Source organism: Carcharhinus amblyrhynchos, chromosome 1 (assembly GCF_965287045.1).
Source record: "Carcharhinus amblyrhynchos chromosome 1, sCarAmb.v2.hapA, whole genome shotgun sequence".
Taxonomy (NCBI): Eukaryota; Metazoa; Chordata; class Chondrichthyes; order Carcharhiniformes; family Carcharhinidae; genus Carcharhinus; species Carcharhinus amblyrhynchos.
Genome location: NC_137324.1, coordinates 133,484,169 through 133,501,605, shown reverse-complemented (window position 1 = coordinate 133,501,605; position 17,437 = coordinate 133,484,169). Strand labels below are relative to the sequence as shown.

General features: G+C 41.7%; 1 protein-coding gene across 9 annotated transcripts in view; it reads left to right on the top strand.

Moving 5' to 3' along the window:
* The first annotated feature begins 2,369 nt into the window (after window positions 1–2,369).
* The window catches only part of dclk2a (doublecortin-like kinase 2a), a 310,958-nt gene continuing 295,890 nt past the window's right edge, over window positions 2,370–17,437 (top strand). For all 9 annotated transcript variants that reach the window (XR_013887042.1, XM_080192992.1, XM_080193004.1 and 6 more), the window contains exon 1: window positions 2,370–3,568. Coding sequence is in view for 8 of the 9 variants with exons in the window: in XM_080192992.1 (XP_080049118.1) it covers window positions 3,124–3,568 (445 nt within the window). In the remaining variant the exon portion in view is untranslated. The remainder of the gene's footprint in view (window positions 3,569–17,437) is intronic.

Sequence of the window (17,437 nt, the reverse complement as noted above, 5' to 3'; positions counted from 1 at the left end):
TTTAGAACTTGCAGAAATTCTGGCCACTACTCCCTCAGTTTTATATTGAAGTAAATGATGTACACCATGAATAGGGAGCAGAATCTTGCAGGACACTGTTTCCCACTTCTAACAGCTTCTAATAAACTACTCTTTACTCCTGCTTTCTGTTTTCTACCATCTAATCAGATTTTAAACCAATTTCCTAATTTCATAATCTTTATTTTATCCGATAGTTTACATGTGTTATCTTGTCAAAAACCTTGCTGGATGTTCATGTATTCCACCTCCACAGAATTTCCCCCTTTTTAAGCAAATAAATATATATTTTAGAATGCTTTTCTTTTCTTTTCCAAGGTTTTTGAGAGTGTTTCCTCATACTCTCCCTTTTCCATTTCATATTCTTTTTTCCATTTTTGTTTGGCCTGTGTACAGCTTATTATTATCACAAAATTAAAATTCTAACGTGGGAGTCTGCTTAAAAGCAAAAGGAATTGAGCAAAATGTTTTTGTTTTGGAAACAAGAACCAGTGTGTCATTTTCATCCTGAGGATGCAATGTTTGACTTAATTTACACTGTCATGTGAAGTATTTGCAAAAGATGCAATTCTATAGGTTTTTTAAAAATTATAATCACAAAAAATTTTATCAATGACCTGGAAGAGGGGTAGTAAATTTGCTGATGACACCAAGATTGGTGGAGTAGTGGATGAGGTGGAGAACTCTTCAAGGCTGCAAAGAGACATTGATAGGATGCAGAGCTGGGCCGAAAAGTGGCAGATGGAGTTTAACCCTGATAAGTGTGAGATTTGGTAGGACAAACTTGAATGCAGATTACAGGGTCAATGGCAGGGTTCTGAGGAATGTGGAGGAACAGAGAGCTCTTGGAGTTCACATCCACAGATCTCTGAAGGTTGCCATTGAAGTGGATAGAGCCGTGAAGAAGGTTATAGTGTGTTAGTGTTTATTAACAGGGGGTTTGAGTTTAAAAGCTGTGGAGTTATACTGCAACTATACTGATGTAGGTAAGATCACATTTGGAATATTGTGTGCAGTTCTTGTCACCTCACTATAAGAAGGATGTGGAAGCATTGGAGAGAGTGCAGAGGAGATTTACCAGGATGCTGCCTGGTTTGGAGGGTAGGTCTTATGAGGAAATGTTGAGGGAGCTGCAGCTTTTCTCTTTGGAGCAGAGGAGGATAAGAGGCGACTTAATAGAGGTTTATAAGATGATGAGAGGGATAGATGGAGTGGATGTGCAAAGACTATTTCCTCGGGTGGATGTAGCTATTACTAGGGGGCATAACTATAAGGTTCATGGTGGGAGATATAGGAGGGATGTCTGAGGTAGATTCTTCACTCAGAGAGTGGTTGGGGTGTGGAATAGACTGCCTACTGTGATAGTGGAGTCGGACACTTTAGGAACATTCAAGTGGATATTGGATAGGCACATGGAGCACACCAGAATTATAGGGAGTGGGATAGCTTGATCTTGGGATTGGACATAGCTTGGCACAACATTGAGGGCCAAAGGGCCTGTACTGTGCTGCTGTAATGTTCTCTATGTTCTAAAAACACTCATTTTCAGCATGCACAATTAACTGCTTTGTCTCAAATTCCAGCCTCTGCAATAGTTTGCTTTTATTTAGAAATAAATCATAGAATACTCACAGTGCAGGAGGAGGTCATTCAGCCCAGTGAGTTTGCACTGACTCTCTAACAGGCCCTATCCCCATAACACCCCATATTTATCTTGCTAATCCCCCTAACCTGCAGATTTTGGGACACATGGGGCAATTTAGCATAAACCTATTGTTTAGGTATTGTATTGTTTAGGATTTTTAAAGATGTATTGTAGATTTAAAATATCCAAATAATTTATGGCTGGCACGGTAGCGCAGTGGTTAGCACTGCTGCTTCGCAGCTCCAGGGACCTGGGTTCAATTCCCAGCTTAGGTCACTGTCTGTATAGAGTTTGCACATTCTCCTTGTGTCTGTGTGGGTTTCCTCCAGGTGCTCCGGTTTCCTCCCACAATCCAAAGATGTGCAGGTTAGGTTGATTGGCTATGCTAAAAATTGTCCTTAGTGTCCTGAGATGCATAGGTTAGAGGGATTAGTGGGTAAATATGTAGGGATACGGGGGTAGGGCCTGGGTGGGATTGTGGTTGGTGTGGACTCGATGGGTCGAATGGCCTCTTTCTATACTGTAGGCTTTCTATGATAAGTTCCAGGTCATTAGAAAAGAGGGCAACATGGGAACTCAGTTCGAATTTAAAGGAACAGAAGAAGTGTTTGGTAAGAATTTGAGCAGCAGCAGCCATTCAGCCTCGTGTGGGGCACTAGGACCTGGCGGAATCCCCTCTCTGGGGCTGCAGCCAGTTCCTCCGCACACTGCGGCTCAGCGCTGAGCTTCAGCTGCGGCTGCGGCTGCGGCGCCTGAGGAAAGCTGCCAAAATATAGATTCAGAGGAGGAGGAAGAGGAGAAGCTCCGAATAGTTACACCCCCATTACAGCAGTCTTTGCCGGCCATCTCCACGTCCTTGCTGCAGCTGAGGGGGGAAGAGGCTGCTAACATCAGCCCTATTGCCGTCCTGCAGAGAGGAACATCCTCAGCTCTCCAGTCGGGTATTGCCTGCGCTCCTGGAGTGACAAGCGGCGCTGGGTCAGGCGGCTCTGCTCCCTCCCTCTCCCCGCTTGCTGTGGACCACAGCATCCTGCCGACTGGGCTGCATCTTCCCTCCTCTCCTGCACTCAACTCAGCCCCAGCATCTGTGCAGAGGCCGACACTGGGCTGCAATTGAGCACAACAAGAATCTCCTCATCCTCCTCTCCCCTCTTCAATTTGGGGCATCCTCCTCCCCCCCCCCCCCAATCAAAAGGAAATGGTGGGAGATCTCCCATCCTGGACCAACTGCCTGAAGAGCCCAACACATTGTCTCTGGTGATCAAGGCAGCCTCCTGCCATTGTATGTTTTCTTAAGGATAGTAATTGTTCACAATCTAATGCCACAATTGGACTTGGGAAGGTAACCGGCTCAGCGCTGGCAGTCAGAAAGGGAATAGGGATTCTTAGCAGCTTTGAAGGAATAACAGTTTTCTTTAACATTTTAAAACATATTTTAATTTCTTAATGCACTATTAATAATGTCGCATGATCGGAGTATCGAGCTGGAGCACTTTGAGGAGAGGAGCCGGGGTCACCGATCTTCTCGCCGTGGAAGTGGCAGCGGAGGAGGAGGCGGTGCTGGAGGCGGTGGAGGAGGTAGTGGTGGAGGAGGCTCCGGCTCCCGAGGAAATGGTTTACCGAGTCCAGCTCACAGCGCTCACTGCAGTTTCTATCGGACCCGTACCCTGCAGGCACTCAGCCAGGAGAAACGAGCCAAAAAAGTCCGCTTTTACCGAAATGGAGATCGCTACTTTAAAGGTCTTGTGTATGCTGTATCTTCAGACAGGTTCAGGTCCATGGATGCTTTGCTGGTGGAACTGACTAAGTCTCTTTCGGACAATGTCAATCTGTCCCAAGGAGTCAGAACCATCTACAGCATCGATGGGAACAAGAAAATCACCAGCCTGGATGAATTGCTAGAAGGTAAGTGAGAAGGAAACAAATGTGCTTTAATTAAGACCAACTTAAATTGGACCAAAGCCAGAAATCTGATTTTGAGCAATGTTACACTTTTCGAGATTTAATAGTAAAAGCACAGTATGATAGATGAACGAATTCCCTATTCAAGCACAAAAAGCTTGCCTTCGTTTTAGAATAGGCTAAATTTATTTACACTTATTACAATAGTCACAAAACAAATGAGCTGAAAATGCATGTAAACAAAGGTTTGATATTGTTAATATTATAGGTGATTCAAAAGGAGTTAATTAACAAATCTTCATTAATATGTTTGCCAGTTAGGCATCACAGAGTTCTTACTGCTGCATCTAAAATAGGGAGCACTTTTCACATTGCAAAGTTTTAGGTTTTCAATCTTGGAATAGTCTCAGTCAGAAGCTTCTGTCACAATTCAACTTGATGCTATTCAGAACAGGACTTTAAATGGTCATTTTTATTTCTCAAACTTTAGCATTTAGTTTAGTTAAGCAAATGAGCTATAGGATCCTCATATCGGATGCACTTTCCGATTGTGATAGAAGTATGATGTAATTTGTTAAATCAGTGGACAAATGTTCCTACATTTACAAATTTGGTGCAATGTCTTCCAATACCCTACTGCTACTTATAGGCTTTAATTTAAATTAAAAGATAGAAGATAAACAACATAGAAGTCAAGGAAAATCAAGGAGGAACTTCCTCTTCAAAGTATTCTAATTTTTATTCAAATAAAATTTTATCTCAGATTACTTTGACCTTAACAGCCATTTTATCAGTAATATGAGATATTTGATTCAGGCCTCCTCTCCCGTTAAGCCTGTCAGCTGTGCAGAAACAAGGACCATTCTGGAGTTACTTAATGGCGAATAACAAGGAGAAGTTAACCTAGGGCATTCTCTTATCTTAGAAGATAAGAGCTATAAGTACCAATCTAACTTTGGAACGTCTTCCCACAGCTCAGATTGTAGACTTCCAAGATTAAAATGTGGTTTCTCAAGGCCTCACTGCTCCAAAATGACTTGCAGATAAGCATCACCAATAATAACAACTTACATTTTATATAATGCTGTTAATATAACAAAACATCTGAATGTGTTTCATGTTTGAAATTGCTCCTTTCTGCAGTTTGCAATGGAGTCACACATCATAGAGTCACTCAGGATACTTCTTGTAAGTTACCGATGTAGCCCAGCAGAAAGGGAAGACTTGATTTAAGGGTTGGTAAAATTGACATTAATCTTATGAAAACAAAAGTTTCATTTTCTTCTGCAAAAGAGATGATCTAACCAAAAAGCATGACCTGAAAATATTGCAAGAAGCAAGTCTGATAAAGGAAGCATGAGCTGTGCATCATATTTTTAACATAAACTCATGGTATTGGGTTGCTAATGGTGAATCAGTTGACGTGTTGTCTTATAACAAAATGACAGCATGGTGGCACAGTGTTTAGCATTGCTGTCTCACAGCACAGCTTGTAGGGAGTTAATGATTCTAATGGTTATTTATGCTATGCAGAGGTAATATGTGGGTCAGTGTGCACTATCCATTTTATTGGAGAAAGCTACAGGAAAGATATGATATTGCAAATTGAAGAGCTATTTTGTGTTTGATGCACCCTTCCCCCTACCCCCTAATGAAGTTCCAGAGGATTGGAGAATAGCCAATATTGCCCCATTGTTTAAGAAGGACAGCAGGGATAATTCAGGAAATTATAGGTCGGTGAGCCTTTTGTCAGTGGTAGGGAAATGATTGGAAAAGATTCTTAGGGACAGGATTTACTCACATTTGGAAAGAAATGGTCTTATTAGTGATAGACAGCATGGTTTTATGAAGGGGAGGTTGTGCTTCACCAACTTGATTGAATTTTTTGAGGAAATGACAAAGATGAGGGAAAGGCAATGGATGTTCTTTACATGGACTTCAATAAAGCCTTTGACAAAGTACCTCTGTGGTAGACTGGTACGAAAGGTGAAGTCACACGGGATCAGAGGAGAGCTGGCAAAATGGATTCAGAACTGGCTAGGGCATAGAAGACAGAGGGTAGCAGTAGAGGGGTGCTTTTCTGAATGTGACTAGTGGTGTTCTACAGGGATCGGTCCTGGGGCCTTTATTGTTTGTAGTGTATATATAAATGACTTGGAGGAAAATGTAGCTGGTCTGATTAGTAAATTCACAGACAACACAAAAATTGGTGGAGTTGTGGATAATGAAGAGGATTGTCAGGGGATACAGCAAGACATAGACTGATCGGAGACTTGGGCAAAGAAATGGAAGATGGAGTTTAACCCAGACGAATGTGAAATAATGCATTTTGGAAGGTTCAATGCATGTAGGAATTATAAAGTAAAGGGAAGAACCCTTAGGAATATTGACAGGCAGAGAGATCTGGGCGTACATGTTCACCAGTCACTGGCAATGCAGATGGATAAGATAGTCAAGAAAGAATATGGCATGCTTGCCTTCAAGTCAGAGCATTGTGTATAAAAATTGGCAGGTCATGCTGCAACTGTACAGAACCTTAGTTAGTCCTCATTTGGAATATTGTGTCCAATTCTGGTCGCCACATACCTGAAGGATGTGGATGCTTTGAAGAGGGTGCTAAATAGATTTAGCACGATGTTGGCTGGTCTGGAGGGTATTAGTTATGAAGAGAGGTTTGTTTTCATTGGAACGAAAGAGGTTGAGGGGTGAGACCTGATCGAGTTTCACAAGATTGAGTGGCATGGAAAGAGTGTATAGTCAGATGCTTTTTCCTGGGGAGAAAAGTCAATTACTAGGGGACATAGGTTTAAGGTGCATGGGGGAAATGTTTAGAGGAGGTGTGTGAGGCGAGTGTTTTTTTACAGAGGGTGGTGAATGTCTGGAACGTGCTGCCCCAGGAGGTGGTGGGACCAGGTACAAAAGCAGCATTTTAGGGGCAACTGGATGAATACATGAATAGGATGGGAATGGAAAGATATGGACTCTGTAAGTGCATATGGTTTTAATTTAGGCAGGCATTGTGACCGGCACAGGCTTGGAGGGCTGAAGTGCCTGTTCATGTGCTGTACTTTTCTTTGTTCCCAAATTAGTCTTCCCTGAATGCAGTCAATGCCAAGCTGTTCTGTTCACATAGTCTAACCAGAAAGTGATACAACATCACTGTTTCTTTTCAAACTGTGGTTTGAAAAATAAAAACCCTGGTTAGTATGTGAAAGATCACTGCTTCTCTCTGTGTCAGTGTTGCCTTTCTGTGTCTCTTGGAAGAATAGAGTATTTACATTTGCTAACTATCAACAAAAACATGTTGATAATTCAGTAATGAACAGTTTTTTTTGCTTCAATATTGTTTCTTGCTGTCCACAAAATATATTTTAAGTTCCTAGAGTGTATAGAATTAGGTGTGTATTCATTGCAGTCATGCATTTCATAAACACAAACCTGCGCACGTACACACACACACACTTTTGCCTGAAAATCCATTAGTGACAGAAAGAGTGAAAATTGTAAACAAGACATGACCCTGAAAATTGGGAGGAAAAGCACAAGACCTGGGTAGCTCACACCATAGCACCACTCAGTGGTGAAAGTCTTGAGTTGTGCACCTCATCACCAACAATGTGCAACGACAACGTGATAAGCACATGCTTACATAAGATATATTTATTATGAATATTGGTATATGGTCTTTTAGAATGTAAGCTTATGGGTATCCTGCAGCATGTCTACAGAAAGTCAAGCACAGCAAATATCCCACAGTACATTAATGTTCCTGTAGGTGTAGATTTGCACCTTCTAGAGCTCATAACATTCAAGTTATTAGCAGAAGTGTGTTGCTACAAGAGTGGTTTTATGTCACTATGGTAATGCTCAAATGAAAAGTGACTGACATATGTAGCAAATTTAATATATTTTGACATAAGAAATAGGAGCAGGAGTAGGACATCTAGCCCCTCAAGCCTGCCCCGCCATTCAATAAGATCATGGCTGAACTGAAGTGGATCAGTTCCACTTTCCCGCTTTCTCCCCATAACCCTTAATTCCCTTGTCTATCAGAAACCTATCTACCCGTGACTTAAATATATTCAGCGAGGTAGCCTCCACCACTTCAATGGGCAGAGAATTCCAGAGACTCACCACCCTTTTGAGTTCCTCCTCAACTCTGATCTGAACTGCTCCCCTCCTTATTTTGAGGTTGTGCCCTCTAGTTCTGCTATCCTTTCTAAGCAGGAAGAATCTCTCTACCTCTACCCTATCTAGCCCCTTCATTATCTTATATGTCTCTATAAGATCCCCCCTCAGCCTTCTAAACTCCAACGAGTACAGACCCAGTCTATTCAATCTCTCAGAGGCTAACCCCCTCATCTCTGGTATCATCCTGGTGAACCTTCTCTGCACTCCCTCCAAGGCCAATATATCCTTTCGCAAATGCGGCGACCAAAACTGCACACAGTACTCCAGCTGCGGCCTCACCAGTACCCTGTACAGTTGCAGCAAGACCTCCCTGCTTTTATATTCTATCCCCCTCGCTATAAAGGCCAACATTCCATTCGCCTTCTTGATCACCTGCTGCACCTGCAGACTGGGTTTTTGTGATTCGTGCACAAGGACCCCCAGCTCCCTCTGCACCGTAGCATGCTGCAGCTTTTCGCCCTTTAAGTAATAATCCCTCCTACTATTATTTCTACCAAAGTGGATAACCTCACATTTGCTAACATTATATTCCATCTGCCAGGTCCTTCCCCACTCACTCAGCCTATCCAGATTTCTCTGCAGACTTTCTGCGCCTTCCACGCAATTTGCTTTTCCACTCATCTTCGTGTCATCAGCAAATTTCATTACTCTACACTCAGCCCCCTCCTCCAGATTGTCTATGTAAATGGTAAACAGTTGCGGCCTCAGCACCGATCCCTGCGGCACCAGAGTAGCACCCATTGATTCCAACTCTCTGCCTCCTATTAGACAATCAATCCTCTGTCCACGCTAACACCTTATCCCCAACTCCGCGCATCCTAACTTTTTGCAGCAACCTTTTGTGAGGCACCTTATCAAACGCCTTTTGGAAATCTAAAAACACCACATCCACCGGTTCCCCTCTGTCTACCGCACTAGTCACATTCTCATAGAAATCCAATAAATTTGTTAAACACGACTTCCCCTTCACGAATCCGTGCTGTGTCTGCTTGATCAAACTGTTATTTTCCAGGACGTAAACCTATTAGAGTTCATGACACGTGATCTAAGGGAAATTGAGACAGGAAGTGCATGTTATAATCAAAATGTATATGCATTGAGTTGCATGTGTCTAAAATTGTGTTATCATATACTTTAGTTTTAAAGAATTACTCTTCACATTCGTGCATAAATGAACAGAAAATGATAGCACTTCATGAACATCTGAAAAGCTTGTGACCCCTCAAAGAAATATACATGTGTGAAAAGGACTATTTGGGATACCATGGTCTCTTAACTGGAAAAATCTTTGCTTATTCCAGAGAGGACAACTTGGAGAATTAGTTTCTTGGAAAGATTAGATTACCCACTTGAAAAATAGTTCATGACACTGTGCGCAAACATCCCTAACATATATTTGCGAGGGAGGATGTAATCAAGTATTAGGCTGAAACATCAGTTAATTATAGTAGGATATGCATCAGAGTATACTGCTGAATTATAGTGAGGTGCTGCATACTGAACATTATAGCTGTCAAAAAGGCATATACATATTAGTGAAAGATGAGCAGCTACAAGCCATGGTACCTGTGAAGGAAAACACAATTTGGGCAATAATAATTGGGGGCAGAAAGTGAGCCAAAATTTCTGTTCTGACTGAGTGGTTTCTTTTTCAAGACCTACATCTTTTTTTTATTGTGAGATTTCATGCAAAGAATCATTTCTCAGTCATGTTGTGGGGAAATAATTAATTTTGAATGTAAGATTTGTGGTGATGTCTTGTAACTTTGTTGAAGGTACTAGTGAGCAGTTTTTGGCCCCCTATCTAAGGAAGGATGTGCTGGCCTTTGAAAGGATCCTCAGGAGATTCACAAGGATGATCCCTGGAATGAAGAACTTGTTGTATGAGGAACAGTTGAGGACTCTGGGTCTGTACTCATTGGAGTTTAGAAGGATGAGGGGTGATCTTATTGAAACCTACGTGATACTGCAAGGCCTGGATAGAGTAGACATGGATGTTTCCACTCGTAGGCAAAACTAGAACCAGAGATCACAACCAGACTAAAGAGACGATCCTTTAAAACAGAGATGAGGAATTTCTTCAGCCAGAGTGGTGAATCTGTGGAACTCTTTGCTGCAGAAGGCTGTGGAGGCCAGGTCATTGAGTGTCTTTAAGACAGAGAAGATAGGTACTTGATTAATAAGGGGATCAGGGGTTATGGGGAAAAGGCAGGAGAATAGGGATGAGAAAATTATCAGCCATGATTGAATGGCGGAGCAGACATGACGGGCCTAGTGGCCTAATTTTGCTCCTATGTCTTATGGTCTTATAACATAGAGTATGCATCATTATTACTTTCCTCCCTTCATAGGTAACTTAGTAATACATGGTATTTGTACTGAGCAACTCCTATTTGCTATCCTACATTGAATTTTCCCACTAGTCTGCTGACAGATCTAGCCCTGTCAAGGTGATGGAAAACCTGATGTTTTTGAGGGATTGAATAGTTAGCTTACACAATTTGTATGCTTCGCCTCCCCTGGTCCATTGGTAGCTGAAACAAGGGATTGGCAGATTGTAAAACTGTCCAGCATTCCTATGCTTCAGATAATGTATGCTTATCGAAGATCACATCACCTGGACTAATATTTTGGACAAAGCAATGCAATCCCCGAGTTCCTCACATACTCACTAGGAGAATAAGTGGAAGACGTTATTATGCCATGGAACGTAAACCTCAGCATCACCAGTGGAATGGGTAATTGTGCCCTCTGTCAAGTTAATCAAGTGTCTTCCATTTCACAGTTTTCTGTTTGAAGACTGATCAAGAAATGAATCAACAAGGCATTGCAGCGTGATGCCTCTGCTGAACAGGAAACAACATCTTTGTGTCCCCAGTTCTGCCCATTCCATATGTATAAGATTCATTGTGTTTCTTCATCAATTTGGAAACCTGCCAGATATATTCCTGGTTTGATGCCTGCTTGAGGTGATGAGGCTGAAAGCTGTAGTCAGGTGCTTTGGTGAGAAGATTCCGTTTTCTGTATTATGAGGAAAAGGTGTTTGATAAGTTAGTGAGCATTGTTAGGCATCTCATAGCTATTGTGGAGATAGCACTTAGCAAAGATCAAGATACAACATGGGCACCGCAGCCCACCTGCTGAGACACATTTCCACAGAGAGTGTGTGCCAGTCTAACTGGTCATTTTCTTCTCTTTAGGCTTGCATGTCAGCCTAATTGTATCCAGTTTCCCAAAAAAGATTTCCTTGGTAGCATCTTTAGGTGTTGGGAGATTTGGTTGCTCAATCCTTCTATCATCTGTGTTTGATTTCTATTGCTGAAGAAGGAAGATAAACATTGCACTAATTGAGGGTAATAGTCATAATAAAAATCAATTTTTGGTTCAAAAGATGGCCAAAATGTAATTCCAAAAAATCAAGGACAGAGGGAAAATATTGTATATGATGCCACACTTTATTAATTTTAAAATACAAGCCATAAAGCATCATGAAATTTTACTGCAATTTGTTTTCTTCGCCATACAATTATGAGATGAGATGAGAGTGACTTCCCTTATCATTAAGGCAGTATTTGACCAAGTATGGCATCAAGGAGCCCAGGCAAAACTGAAATCAATGGAAATCAGGGGGAAACCCTGTACTGGTTGAAGTCATACCTAGTACAAAGGAAGTGGTTGTGGTGATTGGAAGACTATCATTTCAGCTTCAGGATACTGCTGCAGGAGTTCTTCAGGCTAGTGCACTGCACTCAACCATCATAAAATCAGAAGTGGGAAGTTCACTGATGTACAATGTTCAGCGTCGTTCATGACTCCTCAGATAATGAAGCCGTCTGTGTTTAAATGCAGCAAAATGTGGACAATGTCAAAGCTTGGCTGACAAATGGCAAGTAATATTTGCGCCACCACACAGGTGTCAGATAGTGACCAGCTCCAACAAGAGAGGATCTAACCAACACCCCTTGACATTCAATGGCATTGCCATCACTGAGTCCCCTAATCAACAACCTGGGGGTTGCCTTTGACCAGAAACTGAACCTGACTATCCATATAAATACTGCAGCTTCTAAAGCTGGTCAAAGGCTAGGAATACTGTGGAAACTCATCCCCAAAGCTCTTCACCACCTTCAAGGCACAAGTCAGGAGTATAACAGAATACTCTCCACTTGCCTGGCTGAGTGCACTCCAACAATGCTCAAGAAGCTTGACATCATCCACAACAAAGCAGCACGCTTGACCAGCACCTCATCTTCAAACATTCACTTCCTCCACAACGGATGAAAAGTAGCAGCAGTGTGCACCATCTATAAGATGCACTGCAGGAATTCCCAAGAATGCTTAGGCAGCACCTTCCAAACCCACTACCATTTAGGACAAAAAGTAGCGGATGCCTGGGAATACCATCACCTGGATGTTCCCCTCCAAGTTACTCACCATCTTAACTTGGAAATATATCACTGTTCCTTCACTGTCTCTGAGTCAAAATACTGGAATTCCTTCCTAGCAGCACTGTGGGTATACCTGCGTCGCATGGATTGCAGGGTTTGAGAAGGCAGCTCATCACCATGTTTGACGGAGGGCAGCTAGGGATGGAAAAAAGGTCTAGCCAGTGATGCCTCTATCCCATAAATGAATTTAAAAAAAGCTTGTGGTGCAAATGTCTGCTGATTGTCTTCTATAAAATTTAATAGCGTTGTTTTACTATCACCACAGAAAGGTACATTTTGGATGGGTATCAGCTGTTTCGACCTCATACTTTATTTGGAAGGCTTTTTGTTTTTTCACATGTATTTATCCAATTCCCTTTTGTAAATCATTACTGAATCTGCTTCCACCATTCTTCCAGGTCATCGTTCATTGTGAAAAGTTTTATTCTTTTGTCACTTCTGGTTCTTTCATGAATTATCATGAATCTGTGTCCCCTGGTTACTGAACCTCCTGTTACTGAAGGGTGTTTCTCCTTGTTCACTGTATGAAAACTCTTCATGATATTAGACATCACTATTGAATCTCCCTTAACCTTGTGGCCAAATGACAACCTTAATGCTCAAAGAAGAACAGCCCCATATTTTTCCAGTTACTCCACATAACTGAAGTAATTTATCCTGTGTACCATTCTCATAAATCTTCTCTGCAACTCCCTGTATGGTGTCCAGAATTGACTGCTATACTCCAACTGGAGCCTAGATTTAGCGTAAGTTCTTTGCTTTCGTATTCTTTGTTTCTATTCATGACAATCCAACATTACAGCTTTCTCAACTTGTCCTGCTACCTTCAAAGATTTGTGGATGTATATCCCTAAGTTTCTTGCATCTCCTTTCACTTTGTACCATTTAGTTTATAAATAATTATTTGGTAGTGCAGAATTTGAATATTGCTGAAAAGAGAGACAGGTTGCCAAAGCTTTTAATCTTACACTCATCAGGACACATACAAGAATGCTGAATTTCAAACAATCACAGTCGTTCATATCACAGTAAATGGGGTACTCATTGGTTGGCATGTCAACTCTGGCTGTGGCATTGCCATAGAGACAGCAGTGGGGAAACCATAGGCCTCCCATGCTTTGGGTAATTCAAAAACAGTGCAAGGATTGATCATTTCCATTTTGTTTGAAGAGAATGGGTCATTGTGAATGAAAGTGTCATTTCTAGCAAGTATGTAAGGACCATGTTACGAGTTCAACAGATTACCTGAAATTGGTTGTCAGTGTGGCTGTTGGCATACTGGATTGATCAGCAAGTGCTGTCCAACCATGGAATTACTTCTAACTGTAAGGTTTTTCATTTTGCAAGTATGGGTTGGCTGAGGATGATCTGTACTTTGTCTATTATGAGCAGCTAGTGGAACATGTTTGATTCAGTCAGCCTATCTTTGGGATGGACAGCTACTTAACTGATAATGCAGTAATACTGAAATTCATACACTGTTGCCCATGTGTGTGTGGGCTGAAATAGAAAGTGGAGGTATAGGAGTCTCTCTAATCCAGCTCTCAGTAATATTTTCATAGGTTTCCTGAGAAACATGTTTTGATGGAATGAGTCTTAAACTCCTACCCTATGCATATTTCCGATGCATGGATGATATATTTGGTATATTTGAACCTGCAACCATGTGTATGGATTTCCCACACTTTTGAGATGGAGCAGTCTAACATGTTCCCTTTTCTCAATGTGTTAGTTGAGAAATCTGCTAATAGTTTTTGCACTGTCTACTGTAAACATAGCTTCGCTAGTCAATATATATGTTGGGACCTGTACAGTTCTTGTAAATAGGACCCTAGCTACTTATTCACACTGCAAGTTCAATACAGAAATGGAGCACATCAAAGCTATACTGTGGGACAGTGACTATCTTGATCACATTATTGTTTGCTGTATATCATACAGATACAAAAATGGGCCAAAGTTCATTACTTTTGGAGCTGAAAAGTGCCCAGTCCACCTCAATTTATCCCAGGAAGGCTAAGAATCAAAGCATTTGAACAGCAAGTTAAGCAAGTTTTTCCATGCTTCCAATATGTAGTGGTGTTTTTCATTAATGTGATACTGCTATCTGTCCAAAAAACATTTCTATCTAGCACATAATTGAGCAACGTTGAGTATGAGTTTCAGTGCCTGTGCAATGACAGGTATGTGGGCTCTAGGTCCCAAAGATTGGCTGATCAAATCAAACAACATGTTCTTTCAACCATTTTAAGAAGAGTATAGATTGTACTCACCAGCCTATGCTTGCAAAACCCAAAATTAAATGCCCACTGATAGATGTGATCCTGTGATTGGGCAGCACTGGCTGAACAATCCTGAGTGTGCTAATTTGTTACACAAACACATTTTCATCATGTTTACGCTTCCTAGAAATGATGTGTATTCACACTCAGGGACATATTTTCTGCAAATGAAAAGGATATATTCAATCCTCTTGCCTTTTTTGAATTACCAGGAAGCTTGCTGAACCTATAATTCCACATTGCTTTCTTCATGGCAATGCTCTGGCCAATCAGGGTCGAGTTGCCAACCAATCACCATGCTTTTTCCCTATAGAATAAATTGCGATTGTTTGAAATTTGGCCTGTGTTGGTCCTTATGAGTGTAGGGCAAAAAGCTTTGGCAACATGTTCCTCTTTTCAGCAGCATTTATACTGCCTCAGTTCGTATTCTTCCTGCTAAAATACACCATTTCATGTTTCCCTGCATTAAATTTCATGTGTCTTAATCACCATTCTGCACATGTTGTTCTAAAGTCTGTTACTAATCTCCTCACAGTTTATTACATTTCTCAGTTTTGTGTCATCTGTAATCTTTTATGCCCTGTACACCCAAGTTCTGCTAATTACTGTATAACAGAAAAGACAGTGGTCCCAACAAAGACACACTATATCATTTTTGCCTCCTTAATGATCCATTAGTAATTCTGGCCTCTGTATGCTGATGTCAATGGAGTTTTCAGCTACCTCACTCCCACTGATTTGGGAATTCCTTCCTAAATCAATCTGTCTCTCTGATCTCTAGAATCTTCAAAAGATCTGTTTCTTTGGCCAAGCTCTCTGGCGTTTCTCCTAATCTCTACTTTTTTGAACATAAGAAATAGGAGCAGGAGTAGGCCATCTAGCCCTTCGAGCCTGCCCCGCCATTCAATAAGATCATGGCTGATCTGAAGTGGATCAGTTCCGCTTTCTCCCCATAACCCTTAATTCCCCTGTCTATCAAAAACCTATCTACCCGTGACTTAAATATATTTAGTGAGGTAGCCTCCACCACTTCAACGGGCAGAGAATTCCAGAGATTCACCACCCTTTGAATGAAGAAGTTCCTCCTCAACTCTGATCTAAACTGCTCCCCCCCATATCTTGAGGCTGCGCCCTCTAGTCCTGCTATCCTTTCTAAGCGGGAAGAATCTCTCTACCTCTACCCTATCCATCCCCTTCATTATCTTGTAAGTCTCTATAAGATCCCCCTTCATCCTTCTAAACTCCAATGTTTCTCTTTATAGTCCAACCCCCTTATCTCCAGTATCAGCCTAGTGAACCTCCTCTGCACTCCCTCCAAGGCCAATATATCCTTGCGCAAGTGCGTCGACCAAAACTGCACACAGTACTCCAGCTGCGGCCTCACCAGTACACTGTACAGTTGCAGCAAGACCTCCCTGCTTTTATATTCTATCCCCCTCACTATAAAGGCCAACATTCCATTTGCCTTCTTGATCACCCACTGCACCTGCAGACTGGGTTTTTGCAACTCGTGCACAAGGACCCCCAGGCCGCTCATCACCATAGCATGCTGCAGCTTTTTGCCTTTTAAATAATAATCCCTCCTACTATTGTTATTATTATTACTATTTGCCTCAACATTGTTTTGTTGCAGTTACTTGCAAAACTTCTTGGGACATTTCTTTAGACTACGGGTGGATATAAATGCACAGAGTTGTTTACAAATTTTCTAAATGCGTCTTCATAGCGTCTAGTGCATTTTTGCTTGAAAACTAGCTGGTACAGATTTTTGCTGACTCAAACACTTTGCATGCAGTCTACACTAGGAAGGAAGCTGATCTGCATTGCAAATCCCACAGTTGTAGTCACACTTCCTCCCTTTCGACCACTCGGTTTTCTTGATGATAAAGAGGAATGTTCATAAGTTTTAAAAAATTGTATAAATAATGAATAAATAATTCAATACTGAAACTGCACTACCACAGCGCCAATATCTCAAAATAGAATAAACAAGTTAACTTTATGAAAAGGAAACAAAACAAAATGCAAGGAAATACTCAGCAGGTCAGGGAGCCACAGTGAAGAGAAACAGAGTAAAGCTTTCAGGTCAGTGACATTTCATCAGGATGAAAGTTCATGGTCCTGAAACTCTGATCGCGATTTTCCAGCCTTGTTGTGCCTGGTGCAGATCGCGCCAATCCCTCAAAATTACGCGCAGGCCTAAAAATAGATTCCGTGCTGGCATCAAATGGTTTGGCACCAGCACATGCTGATACAAACCGGATCTCGCCCAGAAAGAGCATGAAGCCAATGTGCATATGTAAAAGAATATTTAAATACAATGAGCTTGTTTGATGCTGGATTCATTTAGCTCCCAGGATCTTCCAACCTTTGGGCGTGGCAAGAACCCAGTGAGAATCTCTACTGGTCACCGCTAGATGAGACCAGGCCACGCCAGGGGGGCTTGGGAGACATGGAAGCCCCTCAGTGGTCAGGGACATGGCTGGGCAATGCCCATCTGACAGTGCACACTGGTGGTGCCAACCTTTTTTTCTCAAAGAACTGAAAAGGCTGGATTTTCCTCTTTTTAGCTAGTTAGTGACACAGTGGGAATTTTGCAACTTCTACAAACTCACTTTGACCATTTCCCTGAGTATAGAGTCACTAAACATAAAGAGAAACTTGCCATTGGGGAACTTGGTTTCACCAAGAGAGAAACTAATGGTGCCTGCGTACAAAAATCTTGTTGTTTGTACACTGGGTCTGCTACTGTGGCAGCAGGACCACTTGAAGAAACAGAAGAACACAATTAAGAACTTAAGTGACATTTCTATAAATGTTAGCCAAGACGAAGTCCAGAAAGTTAAGTATGTAGAACTGGATTGGATGGAAAAGAGGCCATCTTAGTTACTCCAAGTTAATGCTGACATTTCCTGAGTATCCCTTTGGACTACCAGCTTTTTCCTTCTGCT